This window comes from Saccopteryx leptura, chromosome 12 (assembly GCF_036850995.1).
Source record: "Saccopteryx leptura isolate mSacLep1 chromosome 12, mSacLep1_pri_phased_curated, whole genome shotgun sequence".
In the NCBI taxonomy this organism is placed as follows: domain Eukaryota; kingdom Metazoa; phylum Chordata; class Mammalia; order Chiroptera; family Emballonuridae; genus Saccopteryx; species Saccopteryx leptura.
Genome location: NC_089514.1, coordinates 11,958,343 through 11,971,546, shown reverse-complemented (window position 1 = coordinate 11,971,546; position 13,204 = coordinate 11,958,343). Strand labels below are relative to the sequence as shown.

General features: G+C 46.2%; 1 protein-coding gene across 2 annotated transcripts in view; it reads left to right on the top strand.

Moving 5' to 3' along the window:
* Window positions 1-13,204, top strand: part of CHN2 (chimerin 2) — a 236,342-nt gene that overhangs the window by 125,451 nt on the left and 97,687 nt on the right. For both annotated transcript variants that reach the window (XM_066354286.1, XM_066354285.1), the window contains exon 2: window positions 5,260-5,298. In XM_066354286.1, the coding sequence (XP_066210383.1) occupies window positions 5,260-5,298 (39 nt within the window). The remainder of the gene's footprint in view (window positions 1-5,259; window positions 5,299-13,204) is intronic.

The window sequence follows — 13,204 nt, the reverse complement described above, 5'->3', positions numbered from 1 at the left end:
AAAGAATGGGGGGAAGGGGGTGAGGAGAAAGGGAGAGAGCCCTCCAGGCATCCCCAAACTACAGCCCGCGGGCCGCAATGCGGCCCCCTGAGGCCATTTATCCAGCCCCCACTGCACTTCTGGAAGGGGCACCTCTTTCATTTGGTGGTCAGTGAGAGGACCACTGTATTTGGCAGCCCTCCAATGGTCTGAGGGACAGTGAACTGGCCCCCTGTGTAAAAAGTTTGGAGACCCCTGCTAGGCTAATCCAGTCAGCCGCCAATCCCAACCATCTGCCTAATCTCATCAGCCGTGAGAACCAAACCTGCCTAATCTGAACAAGTCCTAATATAATCAGCATGACTCAATTCTTTCCTAATCTGATCCATTACTTGATCTGGATCAGCCGCTGATTTGATCACCTGCAGCGATACAATGACAGCTAGTCCAATCAGCTGTCAAGCAAATAAAACAGCAAATCTAATGAGCTAATCCAATCAGCAACTGGTAAAAATGGCCGCTAATCTGAACGGGCACTGATCCGATCAAAAAAGAATAATCTAATCCACCACTTTTTGATCAGCAGTTAGACTGCAGAACTGCTAAACTAATTGGCTGTGAATCCACTCGTCTGTTAAACTAATCATCCTTTGTGACCTGGTGTGCCCGATCTGATCACCTATGATCTCATCAGCAGCCTGATCTAATCAGCTCTCGATCAGATCACATGCCTATTCTAATCAGCTGCTAACTAATCAACCACCTGATCGAAATGGCCACCTAATCTAATCAGCATTCTAATCTAATCAGCCGCCTAAATTAATCAGTTGTTTAATCTTTATTTCAATATATGTAAATTAGGTAAGTTAGGGTGGCCAACCTGGCAAGGAAGACTGATGTGTGGAAGGTCTGGTAGGCGGAGCTCCATGCTCTAATCCCACCTCTGTCTCTCACTCCTCTGTGACTTTGAGAAAGCCGCTTAGTCGTTGGCATTCATTTTCCTTACTTGCCACATGAAGAAGGTGAACTAAACAACCTTAGAAAACCTATGCCAGGTTACAAAAAATAAGTGTCAGACTAGCCAAGAGTAAACTAGGTTTTTGAAAAATTTTGCGTGACGCTGGGGCAAATGTGTGTATTGGTTGGAGGCAGCTAAGGATTTGTTTCAACATATTAGAAATATTTTGCCCCATGTCACTTGACCAAGGCCTCCTAACAGTGCTCTGAGCTTTCATGATTTTGGAAACATGACTCTAAGACCAAGGTAATTGCGCCCTGGCCGGTTGGCTCAGCGGTAGAGCGTCGGCCTAGCGTGCGGAGGACCCGGGTTCGATTCCGGCCAGGGCACACAGGAGAAGCGCCCATTTGCTTCTCCACCCCTCCGCCGCGCTTTCCTCTCTGTCTCTCTCTTCCCCTCCCGCAGCCAAGGCTCCATTGGAGCAAAGATGGCCCGGGCGCTGGGGATGGCTCTGTGGCCTCTGCCCCAGGCGCTAGAGTGGCTCTGGTCGCAACATGGCGACGCCCAGGATGGGCAGAGCATCGCCCCCTGGTGGGCAGAGCATCGCCCCTGGTGGGCGTGCCGGGTGGATCCCGGTCGGGCGCATGCGGGAGTCTGTCTGACTGTCTCTCCCTGTTTCCAGCTTCAGAAAAAAAAAAAAAAAAAAAAAGACCAAGGTAATTATAGTTGTTCCACTGAAGCGTGACAAATGGCCTCTCACTTTGAATTCTTTTATGGGGAAGAAACACCTTCCATGAGGACAGCCCTGGAACTTCATTACAGGTTCCAGACTGGAAGGAAGAACAGAGACAGTCCCAGGCTGTGGTCAGGGAGGGAAGAGCATGAGCTGACCCCGGAACAGCCAGGCTAGGGTGATGTCACAATGACAACATTCATGGGGCTTCACTGAGAACTTGCTATTTGCAAGGTACTATCTCAAGAACTTAATTCCCACAATAACTATAAGAGAGCAGTTCTGAGGTAGAAACTTTTATTATTTTCTATTTTATAAAGATGAGTATGGGGAAGCTCTTTAAAAAAGCTAAGTAACCTACCTGCTCCAAGTTAGTTGTCAGAGGTAAGGTTGAACCCTGAAAGTGCATGTAAGTATGTATGTATGTATGTATGTATGTATTTAGTATTTTTCTGAAGTTAGAAGCGGGGAAGACTGTCAGACAGACTCCCACATGCGCCCGACCGGGATCCACCCAGCATGCTCACCAGGGGGCTATGCTCTACCCATCTGGAATGTTGCTCCATTGCAGCTGGAGCCATTCTAGCACCTGAGGTGGAGGCCATGGAGCCATCCCCAGCACCCAGGCCAATTTTGCTGCAATGGATCCTTGGCTGTGAGAGGAGAAGAGATAGAAAGAAAGGAGAGGGGGAAGGGGGAAGAAACAGATGGGTGTTTCTCCTTTGTGTCCTAACCAGGAATCAAACCCAGGACTTCCACACACCAGGCCAAAGCTCTACCACTGAGCCAATTGGCCAAGGCTATGTATTCATTTATTTAATACACAGTTTTCGAATGTCTGTTATATGCCAGGCTAGTCATGCATAAATGAATGAGGCAAAATTCCTGCTTAGATGAAGTTGGGCTAGTAGTGGGATGAGACCAGTAATAACAAGTCAACAAATCAATAAATAATTTCAGATGGTATTAAGTGATATGACGGAGAGGGACTGGGGTTGGGGGAAGGCTACTTTACACAAATTGACAGGGAAGTTCCCCCAGAGGTGACATTTGAGCCAAGCCTTACACAACGGAGCACGTCAGCCATGCAAAGATCTACTGGAGAGCTTTTCACATGGAGGGTCCTCAGAGCAGAGGCAGGGACTCGGAAGAGCTTGTCTTGTTCTGGGAACAGAGACAAGGGCAGTGTGGTTGGACGAGAAATGAAAAGGGGAAATCTGCAATAGAGACAAGAGGTGGGCCAAGACCAGGCGCCTTGTAGGTCACAGTGCCATGTTTCCACTTTATTCCAAAGGCAAGGGGAAGACGTCGGAGGGAGGCTTTAAGCGCGGGGGTCTCCAGTCTGTTGGCGGCTCTCCTCACCTCTACGGTACGTTGCCCACAAGGAGCAACTGGAAAGTGGCCAGGTGGGCGGCGGCCCAAACGAAAGTTAGAAAGGGAGGAGCCTCTGTTTCCAATGAAACAAAAGTCTAGGCCTGACCTGTGGTGGCACAGTGGATAAAGCGTTGACCTGGATGGAAATGCTGAGGTTGCCGGTTCGAAACCCTGGGCTTGCCTGGTCAAGGCACATATGGGAGTTGATGCTTCCAGCTCCTCCCCCCTTCTCTCTCTCTGTCTCTCTCTCCTCTCTAAAATGAATAAATAAAATAAAAAATTAAAAAAAAAAAAGTCTAGGTTTTCACAGAACAAGACCGAAGTGGAGAGTGACAGGTCATCTAATCTGAACTTCCAGCTTTAGGTAAGGAAACCTGAAGCGTCCAAGTGGAGCCTCAGAGCTCTAAACCCACGTAAAGGAGACCAGTTCTTATTCCATCACCTTCCCTCAGTTTGCAGGGAGCTGCACTCCAGGTTTTGAGCATTCCTGACTGACCATTCTTGGTCAGAGGGTGGTGCTTCCCTCAAAGAATAAATCTCATCCAAAATAAAACGACATTGCAGCTTTGGGGAAATGGCATCTCAGGGACTTACATTTCTGTGCATTTGATGTGCGCAGTGTGTGTGTGTGCATTGATCTTTGTGTTTGAATAATATTTTTGAGGGTACCATCAACATTTTAACATTTAAGATCTGGCTTACTGGTAAAGTGACATTGTATGGACAGTTCCAGAATTTTTTTTTTTGTAAACTTGGCAACTTAATTTATTTTCCTTGAATGTTCTTTATTAACAAACTTTCATGTTAACCCATTAAAATTAGTTTATGAAACCTATAGGATGAAATGGCTTTTTTAAGTTAAAAGCTCACTATTCTAAGATATTGTTCTCTCAGTTTGACAAAAGGGTTAAAGTTTCACTTTTATTCAGCAAACTAAGTTTGAATAACAACCTGAACCCTCATTAACAATGTGTGTGTGTGTGTGTGTGTGCGCGCGCGCGCGTGCTTACGGTGCACTGCGGATGCTGTTACCACTAGGTTTCTGACAGTACAGATTTATTTTGAATGAAACACCTTTGGAGGCATTTAGTTGTCTCTGTGATAGGGTGAGGCCCAGAGAGCAACCTATTAATTGTGGAAGAGTTTAATTCAAGCTACGTATGTAATTGAGTAGGATTTGGGAACATTCGTCACCCCCCCCCCCCCCCCCCGTTAGATTTTATTTATAACTAACGTATTTGCTTCTCAGGGCAGGGAAAATGCTCAAGCTATCTTATGCATGAGGTTAAGAGTTCTGTTCCTTTGCATGACACTAGTATGTGACGGTAGCATAAGGGCAAGGACAAGGCTGTGTGACGTCACCGGAGGGGGGAGGGCAAAGCAGAGCTTCCAAGCTAAAGGCCCTGAGTGACAGAACTCCTCCAGCTCGACTGTCTGTGATTTGGAGGAAAGGATTTTCCCCTCTGGCTGTTTAAGCTGGAGCGTGTTTTATGGAGGCCTTCGCCGCGAGCTCAGGAGGGCTCTAATAACTCCGTCAGCATTATAAATTCAGCTGTCAGCCCCGGGACTGTTGAGTCAACCGAACGAGCAGATGGTCTCCCATTGTCTGGTTTTCAGGTGGACGAGTAACAATTTCATCCTCCCCGTTTGTCATCAGTGTTTCAGTCTGACACTTCTATCTGCAGAAAGATTTTCTGGAAATTTCCTACATCACACATTGGAGGAAATTCAAGGAGATAATGTGATTCCAATTGAATCGTCAGTGTCTCGGCTGTCAGTCCTAGTCTTTTCGGAGTTGGTTGAGTTGTACAACTTTACGTCTTGCCCTTGAGTCTTAATAAATGGGCTAAAGGTCTGATTGGTAACCGTGAGATAAATTAGATGTTTCTATGCCAAGCTAAGTAAATACTGTTTGAAAGGATTACTAGAGGGTACAGTCAAGTTTTGAAAGTCTTTTTTTAATTCACTGGGCTCTGTGAACATGGTGAAGCTATTGATTCCTGCCGTGGTAAGCAATCTGAAGAAAGTGGTGTTGGGCCCACCAGGGTCGCCATGCACATTGCATCCCTCATGCCTGGAACTGCCCCAGAAACAAATGTGGGGACCCCTGAGACTCAATGCAAGTGCTGCTGACAGACTGTCATTCCTCCAGAGAAGACACGTGTTGACAGTTTGACATACAGGCTGACGATGTGATTTTTTTTTTTTATTCTAGATGCTGAAGAATACCAGCCTCCGATATGGAAATCATACCGTGAGTACCACAATGAGAGAGAGGCTCCCCAGAAGTCTTTAGCGGACCCACCTTGTAAACAACTCCCGCCATTGATTCAGTGCCCATGAGCGGTTCCTTCTTACAGCACGAAGAACCCAAATCTTTGTGTTTTCTCTAAAGAGAGCACTGGTCAGAGAAGACTGAAAAAGGCCCAGTCTCTCCTGGCCAGAACCCCCCAAGAGCTGGCTGCCTGTGACCCAGTTCAGGAATACTTAGGAAGAAAGAGATACCTTGGATTTAGGGCTTTTTTTTTTTTTTTCACAGTAGATCAGCAAGGGTAAATGTGTCGAGTTCTATGAATTATTCTTGGCCAATACCATATGGCGGTAAGATCATATAACATTTAGAACAAACATATGAACAGGTAGCAAAGAATAATGTTTGGTCACTAAGGGTGACTTCTGAGAAACAGCGATCACTGTCTGGTCACCAGCCACCGTTCAGCTTTCCCTCGTGAAGGCCAGCAGTCACCATCAGCCCAAGCTCATTTTCTCAGTCTTAAGATCCTCCACCCGATGAAGTTCTTCTCCAGTGGGAGAGGGAGGGAGGGAGTGGGGTGGATGGAAACCCACCGTGCTGAGGGCTGGGGGGACACAAGTGCTTGTTCACGCTCTGCTTCCAGACAACAATAAAAAATAATTATTACTATTGTTATTGATGTTCCTACTGCCCATGGAGACCTGCCGCGGGCCGGCTGCCGTGCCAGCTACGTGCCTGAACTCTCCAATTCCCACCCAGCCCTGAGCAGCAGGTGCCGTTATTGTCCCTGTTCCCCTCACATACGCAGAAACCACCGTGCAGAGAGCTTCACCAACTTGGCAAGGGTTTTAGAGAAAGCCCTGGAGTGGCACTCAGGGTGGAAGCCAGGAGCAAGCCGGACCCACGGTCTGCCAGTTTCCAAAACTGTTCTTGCTATTTAAAATTTTATACACAAGTGTATATACCTAAATAAGTAGAGGGTGGGGCAAAAGTAGGTTTACCGTTGTGAGTCTGCAAAACACAGAGTTTATTTTTGTATTATGATTAATTGTGGTATTTTGCAAACAAACAACTGTAAACCTACTTTTGCCCCACCCTGTGTATACATGCGCACAGACACATATATATGTTCCTATGCCTATGTATGTATATATTTGTAGCAGAAGCAATGCAAAGATACAGGAACAACAAGCCTGGCAGAGATGCGTGCAGCTGAGAATGCAAATTTCTCACGACCCTCAAACCAGCTCCTCCCGGTATCGCACTCCTCGGGCCCAGTAGCGGACCCTGGTCGATTTGGGAAGGCATCTCCTTCCGCGTATCTAACCTACACATGCCCAGTGAGAACACGCGTTAGCTGTTGTTGCTTCCTTTGCAAAAAAATGGGTGAATGCTGGACTTGGTGTCCTTGCCTTGCTTGTTTCACTGCACAAGTATCTTGTCTGTATCCCTTCACGTCATCAGCATCGAGAGCGGCGTCTCACTCTTTATTACATGAGTCTGTTCTTCCATCCGTGAAATAAAGGGGCCCGTGCCGGGTCTCTGAGGGCCTTTCCAGCCTACTGCTCAGCGTTCGGGTCTTCTCTTTTAAAAGCCAGTGCTAATGACTTCGTAATTGGATGTTTTTGTTAGTTTGTTTCCTAATGGAGTGTGAAGCGCTTTGACCATAAATCAACAAAATCTCCGTAGTGAGAGATATTGGGTGTTCCATGACTTACCGTGCCCTGCGTGCTGCTTTGCATACATTACCGGCCCAGTAAATATTTGTTGAGTGAATGCTGCTACAGAGAGCTTTACTGAAGCAGAAAGAGGGCATTGGCTCAATCCTGTGTCACCTTTTGCTAGGAGACCTTGGGCCCCCCAATATAGCTCTTAAAAACACTTCTGTGTCCTAAAAAAAAAAAAAAGGCTAGAAAAGACATTAATAATTATATGGTCCGAGTATCAATTTTTCCTTCGTATATTGGTTTTAGGCTTCATTTTTGGATCTAACCAAGTTGGTGGCTTTTTCTTTTTTATTTATTTTTTAATTTTTTATTGCTTTTTGCTCTAGAATCATAAAACCTAAGCTGTAGAAGGGATGGTTAAAGCCATTTAACATAAAGCTAATAAAAAAAAAAGCCCAGAGAGACTGGCTTCAGGCATGGTTTGTTCCAGCCACGCAAAGGACATTACCAACCCCAGTGTGCATCTCTTCCAACCTTGGCTCTCCTTTCCTGGGTTTCACTCCACGATTAGCAAGCTCCCTTCGTAATCCCCAGAGAGCTGTCAGCAGCCTCAGGGAGACAGTCATTTGAGAGCAGCAGGCAGAGAGACAGTCTACTTCCTCCACACTTCAAAGTGTTAGAATTGAGTCTCAGCCCTGCCTGACCTGAGCCACCAATCGTGACTCCATCACTGTGGTCACAGCTGGGATGTGCTACCTGCCTTAAACCAAGCAGCTCCGGGAGACAGCAATCCTGTGTAATCCACATGGCTGGAAAGTTTGGAGTACTGTTGGAGCAGGGAAGATGGAAACGGATGCTGGGAAGACAAACACAAGAGTCTGACTCAGAGATTTAGAAGATAAAGGAACCTTGGAAATTGCCTCTCAATATTTTATATAGAGTAGATTGTCCTTCTTTTCTTTTTTTTCTTTTCTTCTTTCTTTCTCTTTCTTTCTTTTCTTCTTCCTTTACTTTTCTTTCTTTCTTTCCTTCCTTCTTTCCTTCCTTCCTTCTTTCCTTCCTTCCTTCCTTCCTTCCTTCCTTCCTTCCTTCCTTCCTTCCTTCTTTCCTTCCTTCCTTCCTTCCTTCCTTCCTTCTTTCCTTCCTTCCTTCCTTCCTTCCTTCCTTCCTTCCTTCCTTCCTTCTTTCTTTCTTTCTTTCTTTCTTTATTTCTTTCTTTCAGTGCTTATTAAGTGTTTGCTTTGAGCCAGATAGTGGGCTTATAACTCTAAGGCCACAAGTATGAATAAGACCAGATCTTGACTCAGAGAACCAGATTGTCACATGATATTCCTTCAGTTCCTGCTTTCTCTGCTCTCCTCCCTTTTTTGACGCTGATGCTATCACTTACTGGGCTATTTCTATAAAAATAATCTTGTCCCAGAGTATCACCTATCTATAGCTAGTTCTTAGTTTAAGACCAAACCCCCAAAATGTTGAATGAAGTAACTGAGAAGAAAGCTGTTGGTTTCAATTCTCAAAAAGAAAAGCTATTTTCAAGTTTGCTTTAAAAAAAAAAAAAAAAAAAAGCCACATTCTAAACTTTCAGCCGGAACTGGATGCCTTAATCAGATTAAGTTCAAAAGACAACCACCATGGGTATACTTGGAAAGATTTTCTTTTTTAGAAGGCCAGGTGCCATTAAAGTGGCAGATGCTGTGGCCAACAGCTCTCCGAAGACACTCTCCTGGTCAAGCAGTCATAGCTTGTGCTGTTTTTCTAAAGAAGAATTGGAACCTCAGTGCCCTGGTCCACAGAACGCCTGCATCGGACTCACTTGGGGAGAATACTTATAATCACTCTTCCTCAGTCCTACCCTAGATTTTGAGAGTAGTAGAGTATGTGTGGTGGGGAGGGGACCTGTGATTTGTCACACTGCACAGGTGCTACTTGAGCACACTTATGCCTGAGACTCTCCGGTTCCTGTGAACACAGTCTCTTCCTTGGGCTGTTCACGGTGCCATTACAAGAAAAGAGTTCAGTCCTCATTAAGACCGAACGTTCTGCAGGCAGAGCATGGCCCTCACCCTGCAGGATGGGGGTGGGGTTGAGCCAAGGAGACATCTGAAGTATCTATTTCTCCCTCAGATCTGTGAATCTGTTTCCATGAGAACTGGGAGGATGGTCAATGAGCAGGATGGTGCTGTCTCAGTGTCATGACCAAATGACTAGGTTCAACTCCTGGGTCCATATGCCTTCTTTAGAAACAAGTGGCTTTTAGAAGACATCCCTGCAGGTTCTCATAGGTGACAGTGTGCCTGGACTTGGCTTCATTGTGACCCAGGCCATGGGCTGTCACTCAGCATTCACAGAGTTCGGTTGAGTCTGTTACCAGAGGAAGGTAAATTGTGTTCTTATTGAAGAAAAAGTTAAACATTTTGTCAGTGAGCTCTGGATTCCTAAATGTGTCCGGTTTCCTGGGGAGTCGGGAACCCCCTTTTCCACCTCCACATCCTTCGGGGGCCATCCCCTTCTCCACGTCCACCGAGCAGTTCATTCCAGCGCTGAGAACTCTCTCCTATGCTGCAGAGGGCCCAGGGCTAGGCAGTGCCTGGAACATGGCTGGAACCTTCCAGTAGAAGCAGACTCCGCCATACGGCCTCTTAGCCCATGAAATCACGCCAGAGAGTGGCATACGGTATTGCATTTTGCTTGTGAAATGTATCTGTTGAACAAAGAAAATTTTAGAAATAACTCATTCAGACTAAGTGGCGTTTCACTTTTATGAAATGTGCCTCGGAAATGTTTCCCCGGATGTTTGTTTTGTTGCGGCTCACCCTGAAAACGAGAGGCCGGGGCCATCACCGAGGCTAAGACCGGTTTCAGGGTCCCAGTTTGGACATGGCTACCGTTGCCGCTGGTCGCCATCTCATCATCCTTACAGAGACACGTAATCCGGGTGGCAATCAGGCTTCTTGCTTATTTGCCGGTTGCCTGGAACAGCACCGAGCAGATCTCGTGGGTCCTGAGACCCACTCATTGAGACATAGCAACCGGTTAATGATGTTTGCTGCTCAGGGGGGCCAGGAAGGAGAGGAGGCATCCCTGGCTTGAAGCATTTGCAGGGACCCCCTCAAAATTGCCCCTGGCTTGGACTGCTTCTGGTTGTGAGACTGGTGAGCTACAGCATCTCTCTTTATTAAATCTCAGAAAGTCCCTAGAGGACACAGCTGCAGGCTTTGCCTGTTGACACACGAGAGGAACTGTCCAGAATGTCCCCTCATCCATATCCTGTGTGATTGTTAATGGCATCTCAATCTCTCAGTCATCAGGTTTGCAACCAAGTCCTGTCAGTCCTCTCCCGCAATCCGCTCGCCTTCCCATCTGCATCTCCATCAGTGTTAGCTTAACTCACTCGTTCATATCCCCTAACACACTGTTCTCTCTCGCTGCCCGGCCTCCAAGGTCCCCACTCTGATCCTTCCTCAGCGAGGCACAAGGCAGAGGCCCCCCACTCCTGGCTGTGCGTCGGAATCTCCCGCACGGCTTTGAAAAGAACACTTCGGGGCCCTCGCCAGAGTGGCAGAGTGAGCGCCTCCAGAGACGCTGGATCGGGAACCTGTGTCTTTATAACAGCTCCCCAGAGATTCTAAGGCAAGCGGCTCCCCTTGGGATCCCTGCTCTCCCTGTGTTAGGGAGCAGCTGGTGAGGTTAAAAAAAAAAAAAAGACAGACTTTGGAATCTGGAAATTGGCCTTCAAATTTTGATTTCATCATAACATCCGTGTGAACCTGAGCTTGTTCAGAGCTTGGTATCCTTACTACTTCGTCAGCGAGAGGGAAGTAACGGTTACTGTGGCCGTTCGTTGGGAAGGTTAAATGAGAAGATGCAGACGAGTCATCTGGCACTTGGTAGGTGTCCAGAAAATGGCAACTTCTGTTATTCTGAACAGTCTTATTCTTATTATCATTACTCAGGAACAGACCAGGTCGTGTCACTTCCCTGCTTAAAACACATCACCTCCGCATTGTAGACAGAAGAACATCCATGCTCCGTAACGTGACCTTCAAGGTTCCATTCCATGTGGTCTTCTTCCCCATCTGCCGCGGACACACTGGACTCTCACTGGCCAATCAGCATGTCATTCCCTTTCCCTTCTGGGGCTCTTTCCTCCACCTGTAATGCCTTCTCTGTTCTCTACCTGCAGAATTCCCTCTAATCCTTTGGGGAGAGCTCCATGCCTCTCCCTCATAAAGTGCTTGGCCAACCCTGGTTTTGATTTTCCACACACAAGGCCCTCATTGGATCAAAGTCTCCTGGAAGGCATGGATTGTGACCCACCGATGATTGGATACAGTTCATTTGTTCACCAAATATGCATTAAGCATCTTCTATATGCCAAGTCCTGTTCTAAGTGCTGGGGTACTGCACAGAGTCAAGTCCCTGCCCTCAAAGAGCTTATACTATGTTCAAGAGAGACAGTACACAGAATGAAGTGTGTTCGTAGTGGTGAGTACTGTGAAGAAACAGAGCAGTGCAAGGGAGCAGAGTGATGGGATAAAATTTTATCCCAAATCAAGCAAGCCAAGGAAGACCAGAATGAAGGAAGAGTGAGAGCCAGATGGCTATCTTTTGAAAGAGCAATCCAGGTGGTAGCAAAAATAGCAAGTGCAAAGGCCCTGGGGCATAAGAAAACAAATCAGGGCTTTGGAATCAAAAGGATACATTTTAGCTGGATTAATAAAATGTCGTTTCTGGCATATGCCAGGCATTCAGGATGCTGGTTTTTGTCTCTTCCCCCTTTCTTTCCATTCGCCCTCAAAACCTCCATGTAATTCTGACTATGGTTACTGGTCTAGAGCACATGTTCAACTATTTTCTGATATGATTTGCAAAGGAAGGTTTCGCTAAAAGTGCCTCTCTTGTAACAGGTATACTTCCTTTGTGACCTCCAAGGGAGGCATAAAATATGGTATCTACAAAGCCATTCCAGCCATGCCCCCAACATATAATTGTTGGCATCAAGAGACATTGACATTGGGAAGAGAAGGGTGGCAGGACTCTCTGGATTGGGTTATGCAATTTCCCGGAGCTCTAAACTCTAGGAACTGATCTCTTTGGTTCTCATTATACTCATTAACAGCAACATCCTGCTGAAAAGCAGTCAGTCGTGTTGGGGCCGATCCAAGAGGAATTAAGGAAACTCTCTCCTGGTTTAAAGTGAGCGTGGACCCCATTGCGATGGTCAGTGGCGTGTCCACAGTTTGTTCTGTTTTGGGCCAATTCTTCCTCACGTTTCCTCTTTGACAAAAGATGTCTCTGCTTCTGTCTCCCTACTGGGTTCTTAAGTGACACAAGCATCATCATAAAGGGCAACCTAAGCTCATAAATGCAGCACATTAAGCACCTACAAGAGGGTTAGATGAGTGCTGAAGTCTACACTTAATTAGGCAAGAAAGTAACCATGTTGAGCTGAAGGCATGGGGGAACTGTAACCGCAAAATAAATCCCATCAGGTCAGTTCCGTCCCTGTTTCCACACAGTCATCTGCCCTTCAATTAAATTTTCTTTTTCATTTTTAGACCCAAGAATAAATATTCATGGCAATGTTATTCACAATAGACAAGATTTGAAAGCAGCCCACGGGCCCATCAGTAGAGGAGGAGAAGATTAAAAAGCTGTGGTACAGTAGTTACACAATGGAATACTATAGGGCCGTCCAAAAAGAAGGAACTCTTACCCCTTGTGACAGCGTGGAGGGACCTGGCGAGCATTGCGCTAAGTGAAATAAGCCAGTCAGAGGAAGACAAGTACCATATGATTTCATGTATATGTGGAATCTAGTGAACAAAATAAACCAACAAACGAAGTAAAAACAGACTCACAGAGAACGGACTGACAGCTGTCAGAAGGGAGGGGTGTTGTGGGACTAGGTGGAAAGAGTAAAGGGATTAAGAAGAAAACAATTATAGACACAGACAACAGCTTGGTGACCTCCAGAGGGGAAGGAGGTGGCAGTGGGGAGAGGTAGGAGAGGATAAAGGGGAGATAAATGATCGTGGAAGGAGACCCGACTTGGGGTGGTAGACATACAATATAATAGATGGACAATGCATTATCGAATTCTATACCTGAAACCTATATAATTTTGTAAGTCAGTGTCACCCCAATAAATTCAATAAAAAAGAATAAATCAGGAACTTTCTGCTTATGGTACTACCTTTTCTAGACTTCATGTGATCGACTTTTTAACTTTTCAA